Source organism: Sinocyclocheilus grahami, unplaced genomic scaffold, assembly GCF_001515645.1.
Source record: "Sinocyclocheilus grahami isolate Dianchi unplaced genomic scaffold, SAMN03320097.WGS_v1.1 scaffold1142.1, whole genome shotgun sequence".
Taxonomy (NCBI): Eukaryota; Metazoa; Chordata; class Actinopteri; order Cypriniformes; family Cyprinidae; genus Sinocyclocheilus; species Sinocyclocheilus grahami.
Genome location: NW_015506321.1, coordinates 106,430 through 128,433, shown reverse-complemented (window position 1 = coordinate 128,433; position 22,004 = coordinate 106,430). Strand labels below are relative to the sequence as shown.

Genomic DNA, 22,004 nt, shown 5'->3' with positions numbered 1-22,004 from the left:
TTTGTGGCCCCCCCCCCCCCCCTGAACACTGAAGTTCACGCTATCTCTTACATTAAAAATTAGATTGAAAGATAAAAAAATGAATAGTTTCCATATATCTAGTCTTTGCATCAGTTTGTTTGATGTTTGAATCTGTTGGAATAGAATTGGCTAGTTGGCGCTGTCCCAAAAAATAGGGTCCTAGAAATGTGGTCCTAAACTACAGCCTCCAGTATTGCAGGAACATTGGGTTGTTTTTTGTTCAGACTAATGTGAAAATCGACCTATGTTTTTACCCTGCAAACACACAGAGCTGTAGAACTGTAGAACTGGTGGATCGATAAGAAGATAATTCGTTATAAAAATCTAAACAGTAAAATGTGTTTGTATGTTATTTAATTAATAGTATAATTTATTGATAATAATTAATACTTTTCCATTTTCTTAAAAATATACGTGTGCACACTATGGACAATCTAGACCATGTGTATGAACTGGGGTGAGCGAAATGATCAAGTTAACAAAAATCATTTAAAACTTTTTTTCCTTTTGATATACACATTTTTTCCCCCCTTTTGATATACACATTTAGACCCTTATGCGGTTTTCGTTTGGGGTGTACACTCATGGTCTTTGGGGGTCTCTAGAGATAATTGTAATGTAATTTTGTAACAAAATAATATATTTTTTAAAACAAATGTATTTGTGGCCCCCCCCCCCCCCCTGAACACTGAAGTTCACGCTATATCTTACATTAAAAATTAGATTGAAAGATAAAAAAATGAATAGTTTCCATATATCTAGTCTTTGCATCAGTTTGTTTGATGTTTGAATCTGTTGGAATAGAATTGGCTAGTTAGCGCTGTCCCAAAAAATAGGGTCCACCAGAGGCTTTTAAATGAACTGTGTAACCAAAATATGCGTGTTAGAGAAAGTACAAATGTATGGTTAACAGTGTTTATGGCATATCAGTCTGTCAGAAATTTTTTTAACAGCAAACCCTAAAATAGACAACAGTTTACAGATGTTTTTTCAGTGGCAGCTATGACTAAACTTTTGGGTGAAACTTGTTTACTTTTTTCATACTTTTATTACTTGTGGAAAAACTTTAAACAATTTTAAATAAGTATAAAGAATGGCATTGGTTTTGTACATTACATTTTTGTTTAACGTTATTAATAAAAACGTTGTTCAATTAGCATGTTTTTGTGTTTTGCTTTGGTACCGAAATTGGTACCGAGAACCGTGGATTTTCACTGGTATTGGTACCGAATACTGAAATTTTGGTACCGTGACAACACTACCTTGCAGCAAGTGTGTGATGCAGCAGGCTGGACCTCCCTGCACACATTTAACAGATTCTATAGTTTGGATGTCCATGCTACTCCGTGCTTACATGTCCTTGAGTCAACATCCCAAAGTCATGTCTGAGACTTCTTCAATGTTTATGCGCACACTACACAACCTTGAGGGGTCCAGACACTTCCAGTGTGGCAGTATTGGTATTCTTGTTCCCATATGCGTTATTGAAATGCAGCATCTCGTTCCCGCTTTTGATAGGGAACGTCTCGGGTTACTTGACTGTAACCCTGTTCCCTGAAATAGCGGGAATGAGATGCTGCGCCTCAATGCCGCACTGTAGCCTGGACGTCCCTTCAGACAAAGGAATAAACTGAAGGTGTGTCCATTTCACGTCTATGTATAACCCCGCAGGTGCACCTAATCAAATGATGTCACCCACCGAGGTTATTTAAGCCAATTCTTGGCATGTTTGACCCACGTGCTTCACAACCGGTCGAACAGAGAATGTTCTTATATGCGTTATTGAAATGCAGTATCTCATTCCCCCTTTTTCAGGGAACAGGGTTAAAGTCAAGTAACCCGAGACATTATCGTTTATAGTATCGTTGATACTGATTAACCCTAAATACAAATCTGTTGTGTCTGTAGGGTTTTCTTAGCATCTTTCTGGTTGCATTTTCCTGCTGAAGCTGTGGCCCACAAAGGATACATAGGATCTAATTTTGAAGAGGTACCAATCAGGAGATGGGTACAGAAGTATTTCCAAAACATTAGTTGTGTTATGGAATACTGTGGAGCCTATCATCAACAAGTGGAGATGATGGGGAACCACAATAACATTCCAATAAATAGAGCATCTTAAAAAAATTGAAAACTTATCAAAGAAGTCGCCAAGAGATCTGCTCCCCAGGGGCACCAAACAACAAGAAGTGCACTTGGTATTTTCACAATTTTAGTATTGATTAAAATACAGAAGTACCGGTAAATCTGACATCACTACCTAGCACAAGTACCTAGCACAATTAGATTATCTGTCATTTGTTTGTGGATGTATTTAGTGATGTACGAAGAACAGGGCCCTGCTCTCTCTGAGATTTAAAATTATACATGTATCACACGGTACTCAATTTCAGTACCACTGCACTGCACATTTTGTATGTCTTCCTTATTTAACACACCTGATTCAGATCTTTAGATCATTGGGAGGGAGATCCATAAACTGAACCGAGGGTATCAGATAAGAGAGACATACAAAATGTGCAGAGCAGTGGTACCCCAGGACTGGAAATGAGAACCACTAGATTACAAGGTACCTGGATTCAGCATGAACAAAAATAAACCTTTGTGTAAACATGGTCTAGTGTGGATTTCACAACAATTTAGTCACAATAAAAAAGTAACAATCAAAAGGAGGAAGACATCACTACTAAATGTCTTATATTCTTTTATAGCTTAAACATTAGCCACCCCATCAATTTTGGATTATTGGCAAAACAAAACAAAAAAAATATTTCCTTTCCTTTAGCCCCTATGTCTTTAATCCTGCTCTTGGGGACCCAATGTTCTCTTATATTCTTTTATAGCTTAAACATTAGCCACCCCATCAATTTTGGATTATTGGCAAAACAAAACAAAAAATATATTTCCTTTCCTTTAGCCCCTATGTCTTTAATCCTGCTCTTGGGGACCCAATGTTCTGCAAATTGTATTTCCAAACTGCTTTGGCATAGCTGGCCTGAGAATACGTTATGGTTGACCCAATCATTTGAAACATCAGCTGCAGCAGTTGTGAAGATGCTGACCTGTGTGTAGATAATAGCTGTCATCCAGAAGCGCTTGGTTGGCCGTGGCACTGACAGCATAGCCCACAGGAAGATGAGGATTGGCAGGAAGAGTGTTAGTAGAGAGGCAGATACCATGTGATTTAAGATAATCACAAAGTAACAGAACATCTCTGACTGAGACTCCATCAAATTGTAGAGAGCAAAGATGAGACGCACACCACAAGGTAATGAAGAGTGGAATCTCTCAGACTCCTCAATCTCCGGAATATCACATATTCTGCATGAAGGAAGTGTGAAACAGAAATGTGAACTAATGGACTGTGAAACAGCAAGTAAAGTAATAGGCTATGAAACATAATATTTTGAGGAGTGTATATTTCAGAAACATATAGATATAATATATAAATGAAAATATTTAAATAAAAATTAAGGTATATACAGGGCAACAATAAGTTGGAAGATTGGAAATGTGGGTTGCACAGGTGCTTTGCCCTTTAAATAAAGGCACACAAAGTCTTGGCTACTGACTGTTCTTCTCAAGAAGGATTGGTTAGTGTGAACCATGCCTCAATCCCAAAAGCTTTCATTGGACCTTAAAACACATTACAGATATGCACAAAGCTGTCTAGAAATGTTTAAAATACTGGACTGTTGCTACTCTCCCTAGGAGTTGATATTCTCCAAAGATCTCTCTGAGAACACAATGGGCAATACTAAAAGAGGTGGGAAACAGCAAAAAATCTCTATGAAACTCTACAACAGGGGTCTCCAACCCTGCTCCTGGAGAGCTACCTTCCTACAGAATTCAGTTCCAACCTTGCTCCAACACACCTGTTTGTAATTCTCAAGCAACCCTGAACACCTTACTTAGCTGGTTCAGGTGTGTTTGATTGGTGTTTGAGCTGAACTCTAGCTCTCCAGGAGCAGGGTTGAAGGACCTTGCTCTACAAAGTGTGTCCTCTATCCAAAACGAAATTAACTAAATAAATAAATAAAACATGTTTTCAGCATTATTGTTTCAATGGTGGATTTCTCAGGTATGCGTCTTGTGCACTCTATATATAATGTGGTTTTAAATTCTGATTTATTTTTAGTGTGCTAGCTTTATTTTATTTATAGCCTTATTTTATTTTTGTCCTTCATATAATGAGGATTTTGTTCATTGCCCAATCAGTGCTTTTTTGCATCAATGAGTGACTGGGTACAGATCTCTCTCCATCCATACTTAAAGTAATTGTTCACATATTTGGGATAGCACGAGGGTGAGTCGATAATGAAAGAATTAAAATTTTTGAAAATTTCATTTAAGGAGCACACAAATATGCAAGCATGCAAGTGTTTAAATGTTACCTGACAGTAAGACACAATGTGTGTAGTTGACTATGTATTTGTAGTTATATATTAAAGGGGTGGTTCATTGCGATTTCACTTTTTTAGTTAGTGTGTAATGTTGCTGTTTGAGCATATACAAAGTTACGAAGCTGAAAGTTCAATGCAAATGGAGATATCGTCTTTTAAAATTCTGTCGGTTTAATGCCTACAAAAATGGCTGGTAGGGACTACAACAAGTTACTTCCCAGGTGTGTGACATCACAAACCCAGATAAACCCCGCCCCCGGGAACATGCAACGAAGGGGGTGAGGCCATGTTGCGCTGCTTTAGAAAAGAGGAAGAAAAATAGGGGTGCACGTAAAAATCTATTCATATATGAATCGCGATTCTGTCTTCTAATGATTCTAATGGATTCACAAGTTTCAAAATCAATGTTCTAAAGCAGTGGTTCTTAATACTGTTCCTCGCGTTCCCCTGCTCTGCACACGCTCTGCATCTCTCTCTCTCTCTCTCTCTCGCTCTCTCTCTCTCTCATTCAGCTCAGCTCCAACAATGAAGTGTTCCAATAATACACTTATTTTCACATAGCTATGAGAAGCGTTAAACATGGACGCGGCTGCAGTTGCCATACTGTATTAAAGCTTTAATCAGGATAAAACTGTATATTAAAAGCTAACATAAGCAGTAGCATTTACAAATAACAGCGTATCTAAAAGTATGAGACAGCAACAAACAAAAAACATAGGCCTACCATTAAAAGCCATGCTTTTTTTTTTAAAAGCCACAGATTCTGCATGATCCTCTTCAATAATATCCTCTGCTTTTCAATCGGGCTCACACTGATAAGCAATATTAACAACGCCGTTGTTTACAATACAACCGGAGCACATGCCGCTGTGGAGAGGGGCGGGACGATTAGACACACACTAAAGGCGGTTGAGCCAATCACAACACATTGGACTAGCTAACCAATCAGAGCCCATCGCCTATTTCTGAGGGAGGGGCTTCATAAAAGTAGGAAATGGTGAGCACGTTTCTCAGAGAAGGGACAGAGCGGTGTTGAATAAAGGTAAATTATGTGAAAAATAATGCATTTTTTAAAAAACAAAGCATTAACACATGTTAGACTGCAACCCATAAACACAATCAAGCCTAGAAAAAAAACAGTGAACCACCCCTTTAAAGTATAATTCAGTAGTATCATTTACAAGAACTCTGTGCCTCCGGTAATTTAAATATCACAAAACATAAGGTTCAAAAAGGTGAAATATTACTGGAGCTGATTCATCTGAAAGCAGCACACAGAACAATCAGTCTAGCTAAAGAATAGTCTGTTGACCGTTATTGATAAAGTCTAATCACCAAAAGTACTGTTTTTTTTTTTACCATGACAGTGAAAATACAATCATGCATGTGTGTGCACATCTCACTTGTTAAGCAGCAATTCACTGGCAGTAAGTGCTCTGGTCTCTTTACTGAGCATTCTGGGCTCTTGAAACTCCTCATTTTTGGTGTTGTACAGATGATTCATTTCTGGAAATTCTGGCAGCAAAAAGTTTGGTGTATTTTCTTCATTGGTGCATCCCTCTTTCACCTTTTCAAATCTATCAACATGATCTTTCAGCACTTTATTTTCCTCAGGATATCTGAAGAAAAAAATTAACAATGAAAATTTGGGTGTGTTCTATTAAAAACTGTTCTTATATATTTGTTAAAATTATAAGAAGCAAGAATTAATCAAGGCACAAGAAGTGGCCATTTTTTTGTGTTGGTGAGAAAATAATAATAAATGATCTTTACTCTGTCATGACATCTCTATTTTGGCAGCACTGGGCAACATCAACTTCAGTAAGGTCCAAGGCATCCAAGTCATCTTGAGTTGACTGGCGTGTTATTAGAAGCGTGTCATCAGTCTGGCAGCTGAAAAACACATTCAAAGGTAAATTAAACATTAAACAGTGTTAGTAAAACATTTTGTTTTCATAATATTGCAAATTTCAGAGTAAAACAGGATATGCAGCAAAATATATAATTCTTAATAATGCCTTATAAAATCCTTATAAAATGTTGTATTGTCTATAAATAAATAATCATACCAAGAGTTATAATACATTATAATACTTACAGATATGTGGTTATTGAACAGTATGTTTACTTTTGACACGTGATGAAGACCTCATTATAATGCATTAAGAATGCCCTTATAATGCATTAGAAACAGGCTTTACAGAAAGTTTTACCTTTTTTTCCCTTCTTCTTCTTTACATGATTTGCACAGATTTATTAGTGTGAAATTCAAGCCTTTCAGCACTTTCAATCTGTGGAATTCTGGGCTTTTCAAGGGTGAGGGATTTCTGTAATAATAATGATTAAATTAATTCTAAAATTACTTTGCAACCAATGCAGGAGCAAGACGGAGCGAGAATCCACATGTTTAATACAAGTTTAATTGGAAACACCAACACAGATAATCCAAACCTGAAACAAGGGTACAAACCACAGACAGAAACTAGGAGAGCAATCACTTGCAAAAACATACAGGAAACAATGACCGGCAAAACACAAGACAGCGGAACATAGACAGGAATTATGACAGGACTCTGCCATGGGGGCCATGATGGGGTGAGACACTGTAGTGGTGGCATTCCTCCTCCGTGACTCCTGCAGTAAATGCAATGCTGCTCAGCTACAATGCTAAGTTGATATAGAATTCTAGAGTCCCCAGATCTTTAATTAAGTTGATCCCTTTTTAAATGAATAATTTCAAATTTTGCAATGTTGTCCATGTTCTATTTTTAATTTTAATTGTCTTTATTGTAGTTTGTAGTTGTAGTTATTTGCGGAATTATCTGCTTTATCTTCGCACCTAAGCCGGTTGCAACTTCAGGTCAACTGGGAAAAGAGCAAACTCTCCCTGACGCAGAGGATCACTTTTCTCGGTATGGAGTTGGATTCGGTCGAACAGACAGCACGCCTCACAGAGGAACGTGCGCGGTCGGTGCTGAACTGCTTGAATTCGTTCAAGGGCAGGACAGTGGTCCCACTGAAACTATTTCAGAGGCTCCTGGGGCATATGGCAGCTGCAGCTACGCTGCTGGGGCTGCTTCATATGAGACCACTCCAGCACTGGCTTCATGGCCGAGTCCCGAGTTGGGCGTGGCAGCGTGGCACTCACCGGGTCCAAGTTACACCGGCCTGTCGCCAAACCTTCACCCCGTGGTCAGACCGTACGTTCCTCCGGGCAGGAGTGCCCCTAGAACAGGTATTGTCCCTTATGCTGTGGTTTACACGGGTGCCTCCACCACCGGCTGGGGGGGCCACGTACAACAGGCACACTGTGTCGGTGGTATGGATGGGCCCCCAACTGCACTGCCATATCAATTGCCTAGAGTTGTTAGCAGTGCGCCTTGCCTTGAACTGTCTCAAAGGGTGCTTATGAGCCAAGCACATGCTGGTCCGAACAGACAACACGGTGACCGTTGCGTTCATCGAACGACAAGGTGGTCTGCGCTCCCTTTGCATGTCGCAACTTGCCCGCCACCTCCTCCTTTGGAGTCAGAAGGTTCTGAGGTCACTTTGTGCCATTCACATTCCGGGTCTGCTCAACCGTACGGCCGACGAGCTGTCACAAGCTACGCTCCCGGGAGAGGAGCTTGTGGTTCACAATCTGTTCAGTCCAGCTGTTTTGGAGACGTTTCGGATCCGCTCAGGTAGACTCTCCAGAAACCTCTCACTGCCAGTTGTTCTACTCCCTGACCGAGGGAACACTCGGCCAGGCATGGATGCACTGGCACACAGCTGGCAGCGCCATCAAGAGGGTAGGGGACCTGCACGCATTTTCGGTCGACGATTCGTACCTAGAGTTTGGGCTGGCTGACTCCCAGGTAATCCTGAGGCCCCGGCCCGGCTATGTGCCCAAGGTTCCCACTACTCCCTTCAAGGATCAGATGGTGAGCCTGCAAGCACTGCCCCCGGAGGAGGCAGACCCAGCCCTAGATTTGCTCTGTCCCTTCCGAGGTTCTATAGCCTTCATGTGGAGTCGGTATCCTCCTGTGTTTTCACCTTAAATGGGTAGAGGCGCTGAGAGGCCCCGGTTTAGTGTCGACTTGCTAAAACTGCTCCAGAGTGTCTGTGCTGTAGGCCCTGTCGAGCTCCTCTGTCCCCTCGGCAGCCAGACGTGGCGGAACAACCGGGGCCAGGCCCTCACTCATTGAATCTGTGAGAACCGGTAGAGGGCTGGGTTCCATATGTAGAGGCCTAATGGCGCTTTTCCACTGCGTGGTATGACTCGGCTCGGTATGGCTCAGTACAGCACGGCATGGCTCGGTTTGCATTTCCACTGCAGTTTAGTACCGCTTTAGAGTGGGCGGGATTATTCACATGTCGTTATAGTTGCAACGCTTCTACTACCACGACGCCTAAAAAAAACTTTTTCATTCCACGTCGCCCCATCAAGCTCTCGCTGGATCCGCTCCTCTGCTATCAACGAGAGGACCGTCTGTACTTCCTCAACAGGGGGAACAGCCACTTTTTGGTTGTTAAAAAAAGGTGCGCTCGTTCAAAACAGTTGCGTTCAATCCTTCGCTGGCTGTGCTGATTTAAATCTAGCGGTTCTTTTGTGTTTGGGTAGCAAGTTCAGTGACGCAGGTAGTGACGATTCTCTCTGGCCAATCCGTGATCAGCAGAGTTTACACGTCACGTTTTGGTAACGGTATGGTTCACTTGGAACCCCAACCGAGGTGGTACTAAAAAAAGTACCAGGTACCAGGTACTGTACCCAGTGGAAAACCCCCCAAAAGTGAACCGTACCGAGCCGTACCATGCCGTACCATGCAGTGGAAAAGCGCCATAAGTGGTTCACATTTGTGTAAAGTCCACGGTATAGCCTCAGAGCCCGTGTTTCCCCGGCAGACTTCTGCCATTTACATGAGGGTTACAATCACCTCTAATCTTCCATATGCACCTAAACGGTGTAATGTGTCTAACATGTGTAAGTGCTTCAGAAACCTCCTTTGGGAAGGATGGGGCTTCCGCAACGTTCCTGTTCCAAGTGGAACGGGTAAGTTTTCCCAGTGTTATCCAATCTCACTGAGTGGGTAGTGCTATGACAACAGTGACTGGTCTTCTTGTTGCGACCCCCAGCCTACACTACAAAGGGGCGCAGGCGGCTCGCACAGGACACTGGAAGGGGCAGCATCCATGGCGCTTTTGTAGGGATCCCAATTCGTCGGTCACCGACGTGACTCGGAGTGACCGACTGAAAGGGAACGTCTCGGTTACGTATGTAACCCTCGTTCCCTGAAGGAGGGAACGGAGACGTCACGTCCTGTCGCCACGGCTGCTGTACCACCGCTGAGCGGCCGGGTCACCGGCTCGGCTCCTCAGCGAAAACCTGGTATGCATTGCACCGGCTGCCTTTTTATGCTCCTGCTGTGATCAGCGGCAGCTGGATGCAATCATCGCATGCCAATGTGCATTGGCTCGTTAGAGTTTTCTCTAAGCGAGATCCCAATTCGTCAGTCACCGACATGATGTCTCCGTTTCCTCCTTCAGGGAACGATGGTTATACATGCAACCGAGGTGGCACAAATCTGGCACCATTCAATGGATATTGAGTACTTTTGCTAAATTTTTTATAAAATATTGCACAAATAATTTTTTTTTTCTTTTTAATTATATAAATAAATAAATTATTCATAATTTAGATAAGAAAAGCGTTTAGTAACATGAAATCAAAATCTCCATTGAAATATCAAACCTTAATATTTAACAAACACTGAACATTATTTAAATGAAATACAGTATAGTATTTATTCATTCCTTCATTCTTTCCATTTGTTTACACCTCAGGATAGTACCCACTGTTTGTTTCCCTATATTTCTCCCCATATACTTCTGTCTATCCATCCTGAGGTCATCAGATCCTGTAAGTGCTTTACAAAAACTAATATCATACATGTATAATATTCTTGGCATACCTGGAAAGGCTGCTTCCCCATGAGTGGACACTGTTGAGTTTGTCATAGCCACGTCGGTAGCTGCTCATGGCTGGTGGTGAGGTGGTTATTTCTTGTATATCCTCTTTGACTGTCTCCAGTGATGCCTCTGTATCTTGTCTGGAGAGCCAGTTTTTGTAGAAATTATGAATACTGTCTTGAGAGACATCCCTGCCCTGAAAAAAAATATTTTAGAAAATAAATTATAAGTCTAGATGCTTCACATTGTGGGCCACCCACTTCACTTCAACTTCCATTTTATATAAAAAAATGGTGAAAGATCAAACAGCCCTCACTAACATGAACAGTTTACTTAAAGTTTTTCTTGATGCTTTCCCATATTTCCAATTAAAAATTAGAATTCAGGGTGGGACATGCTGATCCGTTTTTTATTTTATGTTTAGATAACATCTTGCATACCTGTCAACCCTCCCGTTTTTCCCGGGATTCTCCCATATTTTACCATTCTATCCCGCTATCATCCCGTTTAAATATTTTCCTGTATTTTTAATCTTTCTAGAAAAAACTATTAAAAATACGGCCCACTGGCCGTATTTGATGTTTGCTACATTCGCCCTCCAGTAAAGCAGGTGGCAGTCTATAGAAATAGCTGTAACATCTACAGAAGTCATTCACAGTGCGTTCCAAACGGGATATATTGCCCTCCAAAGGGCACTTCGGAGTGAAAACAATCATGGCCGCCATATTGAAGGCTCGTTCCAAACCGAAGTGCCCAAAACTGGCCACTTCAAAGGGCCCTTCGGAATGAAGGATTTCGAAGGGTACAACTGATGGACACTTCGGGCTCCCATGATCCTTTGCACAGATTTTTTGCATGATGACGGCGCCTCCGTGTGGGCACGTGATGATGCACTTCAAGAAACAGTTGTTTGGTCCCCTACACCCTTCGATGCTCTCACTCCAGAGGGTAAACCCTTTGAAGGGATTAGGGCATAGGGATGAGCCCTTCCGAATGGACCACAGGGTCACTCAAATGGCACCCTCCAATAAAACAAGAAGAATAATAGCGGTCGAACAAGAGTGTTGCCAACTTAGCTACTTTTTTTCTCTCCAAAAAAGCACATAGGGACAACTCTAGCGACTTCTTGGACAAACCTTATTTAATTTCTGAGACTCTCCAGTACTTCCGCAACGCATACACACCTCTCTCTGTCTGTTCTGTGCAGCAAGCGGCTGAGACGAGCAGCGCTTTCCATTATAAGAGATATTCTGTTGCTTCTTACTCTATTTTACATGCAAATATAGCCAAACAGCACAGCCATTGTCTTAATCTTATGTGTATTTGATTTCATTAAACGACGTCGTGATTATAAATCAGGATTTTTGTGCAGATTACCGTCTAAGGGAGAGCTGGTTATGTAGTCTTAATGGGCCACGTTTCAGTCACTATTTCATATTTATCCTGCTGTCTGACAACAGAAACAGAAAAATATATTGATGAAAACAGTTTTATTGAGAAATTGACTGCATTAAAATAGGCCTACAGTTTGTGAGCACAGAGAGGCAAACAATAAAAGACAATTTTGACGCAGTGACGTCGTGAATATGCTAATTAGCATATGACGTCATCGTTATCGATTCTCAAATCCCAATGTTGACAGGTATGCATCTTGACAGTTGTAAAAATTAAGTCTAAAATATACTCCATTTAGATTTACAGGTACAGCAATGGTTTTAGCAATGGTTAATGATGTGTAGTTTGAAAAACATGTAATTTATTTTGGGGCTTGGCACTGGCATTATCTCTTCTACTTGTCAGTGCTCTTTATAATGCAGAGGCTGTCTAACCACGAATCAGAATTAATTCAACCCACATGAAAGCATATTTAGAAAATAGAAATATTTGTGAGCAAGTGATTGATTTCAGATGCAGCTACTGTAGTGTCTTTTTATTAGGTTGGGAGCAGGTTGGTTCAGATTTGAAAGAGCTTTTGATTAGATAGGAAATCCGCCAAATTTTAATTGCAGAATGATGTCTTCATAATCGTAGATCCATATTGGTGGTAGACTGTACATTTTGAAAGTGTGTTTATTCTAAATGTGAATTTCGTCATTCATTAGGAGCACAGTAGCTGATAATATATATTAACTTTAAGACTAAAATATTCATACTAAAATCCACAAAACTTCAGTTTTCATTTCAAGGGGCAGGTGTGAAGAATATCTGAATGTGACGCAAATTCTTTTAACGTAAAGTACCTCTGGTACTTGGCTTTGAGGTGACAAAAATGAGCAAATTCTTACATTGTGCTCTTCAATGATTTTTGACTAATATATACAGTGCTTATGAATGTGATTCGATAACCAAACTTAGCGAACCTAATGAAGTTAAATAAGAAAAATAAGTAAATAAATAAATACAAAGTAAGATTTCAGAGCATGGCATAGTGTGGAGACATGAGTTTCATTTTTATTACCCCTTTGTTCCTATCATCCCATGTTAATTCATATTCTGTATGTTGGAAAATAAAGGCCAGAACCCTGTGCTATAATCATTATCTGAATAATCTTCCATATCATTATAGGCAGGCAATGGAATAAAATATGATTGGCAGATTACTGACATCACCTTGTTCTGTTGTATGCTCAGTAGAGTTTTCTCAAAGCGAAGAACTTTAGAAATATCCAAGCTGTCTTTACAGAGTGACTTCAGACTAGATATTACATCCTCAGTAAGACAGAGAAGAAAAACCCAGAAAAATTTCACAGTGTCAAGTGCTCGCTTAAGTATGTGCTCTACAAGAAAAGGAGAGAAAACAGTTAAAGAAAATAATGCAAATATCAATAATTAAATGCATATACGTATGTGTGTTGAAGATCAAAAGATAGATATTATAAACTTTAAAATAAAATGTTTAATTTCCAACCTGAACTAATCTGACTATAGTCAAGTAAAGTTTTATAAATTATTTGAAAACAAGCTTTAGAGGGATCATAACATGACATTTTACTGTACTATAAAACAGTACTTGTTTCAGATCTCGGAAAATTCTCAAATAAGTCAATACAGAAATCAGCCAAAATGATGTAAAATAATAATGTTTTAAATGTGATATTTGCACACATACCAAAAAAAATAAAAACTTTATTTACATAAATAAAGGCAAGTAATTATGCCTTTATCTTAGTCTCAGTCAAGTTTTCTTTTATGGTCTGTAATTAATATTGGAGGATATTACATTTGTGAACAGCTTTACCTTTTTCTTCCTCTTCTTTTTGACTGAACTCCTCCTCCTGCTCTTCACCAGACTCCTCTTTCTCCATGCCTATGATATAACAATAGACACATCCTTATCATACATGTACGTGCCCTTATGGATTTTCCCCTTGTATATGCCGAATAAAACCCATCTCAGCACCCCAACTATTTGTTACATATTAAATAAATATATTAAATATATCATAGGATAGTACCACACATTTCAGAACAGATCTCCGTCCACACTACATGACCGAAAACGCATGTTATGTGACCTTCAGGTGTCATCCGTAGAAATGTTTTCTTGGGTTTCTTATGTACAGAACTGAATGCAGAAGTGTAATGCATGTTCGTCATCGGAGACAGGGCAGGTTATGCACGTGTAATATGATTGTCATATGAGCAGCGAACTTCCACTGTGTCAGAACAGCGATCGTAGAAAATGAATAGAAATGATGATTCTGTCTGAGTTATGCGTTTAAAAATGAAAACACACTAGTGTAAAATAGCCTAAAATAAGTGAAAACTATTTGAACTTTATTAAAAGTATTTGCACTGATTTATTGTGTTGGTTACATTTTGTTCCTTTGTGCTTTTTTGTTCCTTTGTGCAGTGACTCAGGAGATGAGTCTTTGAGTTTGTAAAAACATCAACAAGCTGCAAAAATAAAAACCAAAGTTTTGGAAGTAATGTGTAATGTAATTTTGTTAAAACGGATTTCATAAAATTGGTATTGAAAAAAATGTCATTCAGGAATGGAAGTTTATATTGATGCTCAGGAGATGAGTCTTTGAGTTTGTAAAAACATCAACAAGCTGCAAAAATAAAAACCAAAGTTTTGGAAGTAATGTGTAATGTAATTTTGTTAAAACGGATTTCATAAAATTGGTATTGAAAAAAATGTCATTCAGGAATGGAAGTTTATATTGATATTGATATTGAAGTCAATATTGAAGTCAAGTTATAGGTGTCGATAAGAAATAATTTTTTGGGGAAACAGGGAAGCCACACAATCAGGAAGTCTCCATGTAAAAGGACAACACAACCACAAATTCAATACCTCCAGATTCTCTCTGAACAGGTGCATCAAGATAAAATTTCATAGCCCCAATTAATTAAATTAATGATTGACAGAGGTGGACAGTAACAAAGTAAATTTACTTGAGTACACCAGCAGGGAACAGTTTGTATGCTAAAGTGATTTTGTGCCTCTTTGGGTTGGCACTATAATGCGCCATTCACTTGAAGAATGCAAGCTTCTAGAGGGCACATACATCTGAAGTAGTGAAGCGCCTAGCTGGAAGGAGAAATCGTGATGAAGTGATGGGTTGGCTGAAACCACAAGCAGTTCTGTCTTGGCAAGGTTGAGTTGAAAGTGATGGTTCTTCATCCAGCAAGAAATGTCTGTTAGACATGCTGAGATATGAGCAGCTATCGTCGGATCATCAGGATGGAATGAGAGGTAGAGTTGAGCGTCATCAGCATGGCAGTGATATGAAAAGCCATTCTGAATAACAGAACATTGTGATGCCATGTAGTTAGAGAAGAGAAGTGGTCCAAAAACTGAGCCTTGAAGCATCCCAGTAGCTAAATGTTGCAACTTGAACACCTCACCACTCCAAGACACCTTGAAGAATCAATCTGAGAGGTAAGACTTGAACCACTGTGTGAGTGCACTTCCTCAATTGCCCTCTGCCATGAGGGTTGACATGACGATCTGGTAGTTAACATGTTAAAAGTAGCGGACAGATCCAGCAAGATAAGTATTGAAGATTTGGAAGCCACTCTTGCCAGTCTTAGGGCTTCAACAACCGAAAGCTGGGTAGTTGAATGTACACTTCTGAAGCCAGACTTGTTGCTGTCCAGGAGGTTGTCTTGTGTGAAAAAGGCAGAGACTTCATTGAACACAACTCGGTCAAGTGTTTTTGCAATGAATGGAAGAAGGGAAACCAATCTGTAGTTTTCATAAAGTGCTAGCCTAAGAGTGGGTTTCTTACGTAGTGGGGTTATCCGAGCCTGTTTAAATGCTGAGGAAAAACACCAGTGTGAATGGATGTGTTAATGATGTGATTGAATGCAGGTACAACTGAAGGAGAAATGGCTAGAAGGAGATGAGATATGAAGGAGATATGTTTGACAGTTTGTGGTGTGGAGAATTGTGCACTGATGGTTGTGATTTTACTAATGAAGAATGTGGCAAAGTCATCAGGTGTTAGTTGATGAAGGAGGGGGAGGAGGAGGACAAAGAAAGGAGGAAAATGTTTTAAAGAGCGCATGCTCATAAAATTACAGTGCACAAATCTCCACACCACTAACTGTCAAACATATCTTACCAGCAAACATACACTCACTCACATCCTTCTCTCCACTCTCAGAGGCAGAAGTCTCCAAACTCATTCTTTCCAATCATCCTACTTCTTGCCCGCTTGATCCTATTCCATTTCATCTCCTTCTAGCCATTAGAGTTAGACAAATTGTAAATTTTGTTGTGGCATTATGTCCTTTTAGCAGTGGAGACATTAGCAGAGAAGGAAGAGAGGAGTGACAATAGATAGATAGATACATTAGCAGAAGGGGTGGTATGGGCTGGCCTGAAAGAGAGGGGACTGACTGTGTCTAAACAAGACATCAGAGTGGAGCACAGAGTGTCAGTAGCACTGTTAGCATCAAGTGATGAGAACTGATTAAGGGAAGGAAGTTATTATTTAAACCATACCAAATAGCCGAGAGAGTGAGAGTGAGCATAGGTTGCATTGAATGGTGACATGTGGAGGAGTATGTGTTGTTTTAGGAACCATGTTGAGGTTAAGAATGAAGAGGAAGTGATCCGAGGTATGCAGTTAAGTAACCAACACATGATCATTGGAGCAGTGGCATGTGTAAATAAGGTCCAATTGGTTACCTGATTTGGGAGTAGCCACAGTTAACACTCGCTTGAGATCAAAAGCAGCAAGCAGAATGTGGAAGTTTGCAGCCTAAGGTTTATCTAGGTGGATTTGGAAGTCTCCAAGCAATACTAGGGTAGTACCATCCTCAGGAAAGGTTGAGAACAACACATCTAACTCCTACAAGAAGTTACCTAACAGACCTGGGGGTCGATAAACAACTAACAAATAAATAAATTTCCAATCATTAGAGATAAGCAGACCAGTACATCCACCTCTTCCAGACAGATGGGCTGTGTGAAAAAGAGAAATTATTGGAAAGGGCTGCAGGCGTAACAGTGTCCTCTGGTTTGATTCAAGTCTATGTCAGGGCCATGAGGTTGAGCCTTGAATGACTAGTAATAGATGTAATGAAATTTCCCTTGTTTACCACAGACTGGCAATTCCAGAGACCAGTAGGAAAAGAAAGTAGTGTATTAGTGGACATAGGCAAAATACAAAAAATGTTTACCTGTCTGATATTCTGTAATTGAATTCAATAGGACTTTCTTTTCTGTTTACATTTACATTTACATTTAGTCATTTAGCAGACGCTTTTATCCAAAGCGACTTACAACTGGGGGATACATAAAGCGATTCTTCTTAAAGAGGCAAACATACACAAGAAGTGGTTGTAATACCAAGTTCTTAGACATTGTTCAAATAAGTACAAGCTAGAAAGAGAAGGAATAAATAAAGAGAGAGAAATTTTTATTTTTTATTTTTATTTATTTTTTTATGATGAAGTCAAGTAGCTTCGAAAGAGATGAGTTTTCAGCTGTCGAGAGAGAGAGAGAGAGAGAGAGAGAGAGATTTTGAGGAAAGTGAAAGTGCTGCCTCAAATAATAGTCCAGAGATTTCCTGAAATGGATGGAATACAATCAAATAATCAGACTATACAGTATAGTGAATTCACAGAGTAAACCTTAAAAGATATAAAGGAACTAAAAATAACCCAAGTCAAGCAAAATATTCCATGCAAACATAGTTCAGAAACTGTACCCTCTTGTCTGTGCAACTGTCTTTTGACTTTAATTTGCTCTTCTTGCTCTTGATGTTCATGGTCTCTCAGGGCTGCCTTGTAGCCTGCCACCCAAGCCTCATAGGCCAACTGTTGGTGAAAAAGAAAATGCCCAGTAGCTGTATTTGCATCCACACTGGCTCACAATACATACTGTATGCTGCTGTGAGTTAACGACTATATATTGCATACATGCAGTTGCAATTAAATGTTTCAACATCATTAATGATAATTGAACACATCTGACAGAGACATTATGAATTCAAGATCCACCACTCATTACAAAAAAACAAAAGTAATTTTGCTGATTTAATATGTTTAAAGCACCTGCTATGTAATAAGACTTCACAGTCCTAGGGGATTTTCCATCTTCTGATGTGGCAGCCACGCAGTGAAAAAGCTATTTGTTGTCATTAATCCCATTGGTAGTTGTTCAAATTGTGCAGAACAACTTGTAGGTGCTGGTAACTTTGCAATTGATGGTTCATCTACCTACGGGATTAACTGGACCATGCTAACCAGCCCTTTGACCCCAAAGACCAATCATAAATGCAGAGGTTCAAATATTATTCCTTTGCATAATTCTGTATCGTGTATGTAACCCACATGTTTGACTATTATGCTTTAATCACACTCTGTTCATGGCATTATGAGTGATTTTGAATAGTTTATAAGAGGTAAGTGATATTTGGTGTGTCAATGTGTGAACTAATTTCCCAAATGTTCCCAAATTGAATCGATCCTGCGTAAAACATATCATATTCCTATTATGAAAATCATCACTAAGTTACATTCTGTAAGAGCGGGAAAACTGGGAACCATGTGACTCAGACCATAACATGTTGTTAAATGTGAAGGGAAGAAAACAGGTAACTCCCCCAAACTAAAAATAATCATTTTCTTTCTGCAACTCGAATGTGTTAATGCATGTTTATGTGTTAGATTAGTTTACATATTAGAATAGTTCAATAAAGTTTTCGGTCCCACTTTATATTAAGTGGCCCTAATACCTGTGTACTTACATAGTAACTGGATGTGTACGCAGGATGTAACCACAGTGTAAGTACACATTGGTACATAGTATCTAGAGCTGTAATATTTCTGTAACTACACACATGTAACAACCCTCCGAATGGTTTGTGTAAGTACAAATGTGTAACAGGACATATATAACTACATTTTCTAACAACAATATCTATAAGAGTAATTGGAACAGTTTGATCCAGGGGGTGGAGATGGGTAGATTTAGGGGTGGAAATGGGATCCAGGGGGTGGAGATGGGTAGGTTTAGGGATATGTAAAGTGGGAGGAGTTGGATCTCGAGTTGGTGGAGTTGGTGCACCGCTGTAATGGCAGTGTACTTACATGGTAACTCCTCAGGAACTGCCCCCTTAATATAAAGTGTAACATTCTGGACACCAACCACAATTTATATGTAAAGCCTAACTTACTGGCCGCTGCTGTGTAACATCAGAGTAATAACATGGTAAATCCATAGTAATTGTTTACTTAATATAAAGTGTATACGCCACAGGAAGTTTGCACTCCAGACAGTCATGAACAGTGAGTCCCATGAGTCGTTTGCCTAGGCTGTGGGTTAAAGGTAATAATGTTGTAAATAATGTTCATTTTCTTGCACAGACCGATCATTTCTCTTCATAAGACCTCAATTTATCGCCAGGAGTCACGGATATTGATTTGGTCTTGTCTGTTCAGCCACAGACGTGCTGTGTATGAATCACCAAAGACAGCAGTTTCACCATCTTGGATGGCCTGAGGGTGAGTAAATTAACAGCAAATTTTCATTTTGGGCAAAATATTCTTTGAAGTTTAACCTTGATAATGTTCAGCCATCTAGGTTTCAGATTTTGTTTGTTTGGACAGTGGTCCTGAGCTTATGTCAGATGAGAATTTGAGATTTGGCAGGACTCTCTAGTAGGTTCAGTAAGTGTGTCCCTGTAGGAAAGTACAGCCAGTGCCAGATTTTCCTGTCTGAGAATTGTTTTTGATTCAGCTGCATGTTTCTGCCACGGAAGTTCAGGCAAGGGTGTAGTGTGTCACCACACTGTGTCCCTGTATCTCTCTCTGCTCTTAGGCCATGTGCCCATGGTGGATTCTTTTGAGGATTTCCGCTCTCAAACTTGAAGAAACAACAGTTTGATTCCGGTGACTCAGGAAGCCTCTCTTTGTAAAGAACTCTCTAGCTGGCTTGGCTACACCTTTGACGTAGGTTGACTACCCTTCTTCTATGTTGACCATGACATAGGTTGACTGCCCTTCTTCTATGTTGCCCCTGACCAGTTGGAGAGTATGGTCCTTAGCCATTTCCACTTTGACTCGTGGATTCCTTTCAGTATCCTCCACAGCACATATTTGTGCACAGATATCAGCCTCCAGACCCATTTCATCTGTACCTGGCTTTGGATGACTTGACAGAGCATCGGCAACCACTAAGTTTTTGCCAGACATGAAATTGTCCTCACTCATAAAGTATTGGACTCCCTCATAATCTTGCAGTAGGACCTCTCCTAAACCATGACTGCTTGCATCAGCACTCACCTGCGCTGATCATTTGGGTTTAAAGAAATGCAGCACTGGTGGGAAAGAAATCAAGGCTTTTACCTTTTTAAAACCCTTATCCTGCTCTAGCCCCCATACCCAATGTACATCAGCTTTCAGTAAGTCATTAAGAAGGTGCAGCACACTTAAAAGATTGGGTATCTACCCACAAAATTGACCATACCAAGCAGCATTCTCAGGTATGTTTGATTTTGCTGTAATTGCTTTGACTCTGTCTGGGTGTGGAGAAATACCTTCACTGCTGATTCTATGTCCCGAGAAATTGAGCTCACTCATTCTCCCACAAATTTGCACATTTGTTGGTTAAGCTTTAGGCTTGATTTTCAGATGGTGGGTGTCCATGACCTAAGTCTCCAGTTATGTTCCTCCATAGTAAACCTGTACACTAGGATCTCATCATATATACAACGGTGCCTTCCTTTTCCTCTGGAAAATCTCAGGTGCTGATGTAATGCTGAAAGGTGGCTTCTTGAAGCAAAATCTCCCTAGCAGCGTAATGAATTTTGTGAGTCTGGCACTCTTCTCATGCAGAGGGATATGTCAGAACCCACTCGCTACATCCAGGCTTGAGAAAACAGTGCTTCCAGCTAGCCTGTTTAGAATGTCATTCAATTGAAGGAGAGTGAACTTTTCTTTTTGTACGCTCTCATTTAACCTTTTAAGGTCTAAACAGATTCTTATTTTCCCTGATGTTTTTATCACTGGTACCATAGGGGCAACCATTCCATTGGCTCTGTAAGACTCTCATTGGTTCCTAAGTTTTCTATTCGTCTCAGTTCGTCGTACACTTTTGGCATAAGAGAAATTGCAATACAACAAGGGGTGGTGATGCTATGTGGCCGCGCATACTCTTTTAGCTCTTGACCAAAGTCCCAACTCACCTTAAAGACTCACTTCCTCTATGTACTGTATCAGTCATAGGTGGGATCTGTTATTGTTGCATTCACAACTCAATTGCGCAACAGGTGATGCTATGCATTGAGTGGAGTCTCTATCTACAGATGGACAAGCTGATTTGGACTTGAATCGGTAAAGCACATGTATGTCTGATTAAAAAAAAGTGAAAAGTGACACGTAGATTGATGTGACATACTCAGAATTTGTGCTCTGCATTTAACCCATCCAAGTGTCCTCACACAGAGCAGTGAGTAGTTAACACACACCTGAAGCAGTGGGCAGGCATATTTGCTGCGGCACCAAGGGCGCAATTGGGGGTTCGATGCCTTGCTCAAGGGCCCTTCAGTCGTGGGTATTGAAAGTGAAAGTGAAAGTGAAGTGACGTGTGGCCAAGTATGGTGATCCATAATCAGAATTTGTGCTCTGCATTTAACCCATCCAATTGCACACACACAGCAGTGAACACACAAACACACACTTTGAACACACACCCGGAGCAGTGGGCAGCCATATTGCTGCAGTGCCCAGGGAGCAGTCGGGGGTTCGGTGCCTTGCTCAAGTGTCTGACCTCAGTTGTGTTATTGAGGGTGGAAGAAAGCGCTGGTCATTCACTCCCCCCCCCAACGACAATTCCTGCCAGACCTGAGACTCAAACCCACAACCTTTGGGTTACAAGTCCAATTCTCTAAACCTTAGGCCACAAATGCTGCCCAGCAATCCTCCCACTGCCCCATGTGGTACTTTATGACCAAGGCTCTGCTCTTGGTCGTGTCCCCAAAGTAAGGACCCATAGAGATGCGCTGTTGGGTCAGAGCAGTTCTTAACTGCAGGAAAGGTTGGAGAGGTAGTTACACCCCTCCAACTTGAAAATATATGTGGCTGCTATAGTGGCACATCACAGGCTCCTTAAAGGCGCTAGTAGGTTAAATTATCCAAGGCCATGCCTTATTCCCTCTTGGGACCTCTCTG

At 40.4% G+C, this 22,004-nt stretch overlaps 1 protein-coding gene across 1 annotated transcript in view; it reads right to left on the bottom strand.

The window, feature by feature from the left end:
* LOC107567289 (piezo-type mechanosensitive ion channel component 2) overlaps positions 1–22,004 on the bottom strand; it is a 156,073-nt gene that overhangs the window by 33,509 nt on the left and 100,560 nt on the right. Inside the window, 7 exon segments of the mRNA XM_071582345.1 lie at positions 3,084–3,342; positions 5,828–6,043; positions 6,198–6,317; positions 10,376–10,569; positions 12,984–13,150; positions 13,612–13,680; positions 17,540–17,648. Of these exon segments, the coding sequence (XP_071438446.1) occupies positions 3,084–3,342; positions 5,828–6,043; positions 6,198–6,317; positions 10,376–10,569; positions 12,984–13,150; positions 13,612–13,680; positions 17,540–17,648 (1,134 nt within the window).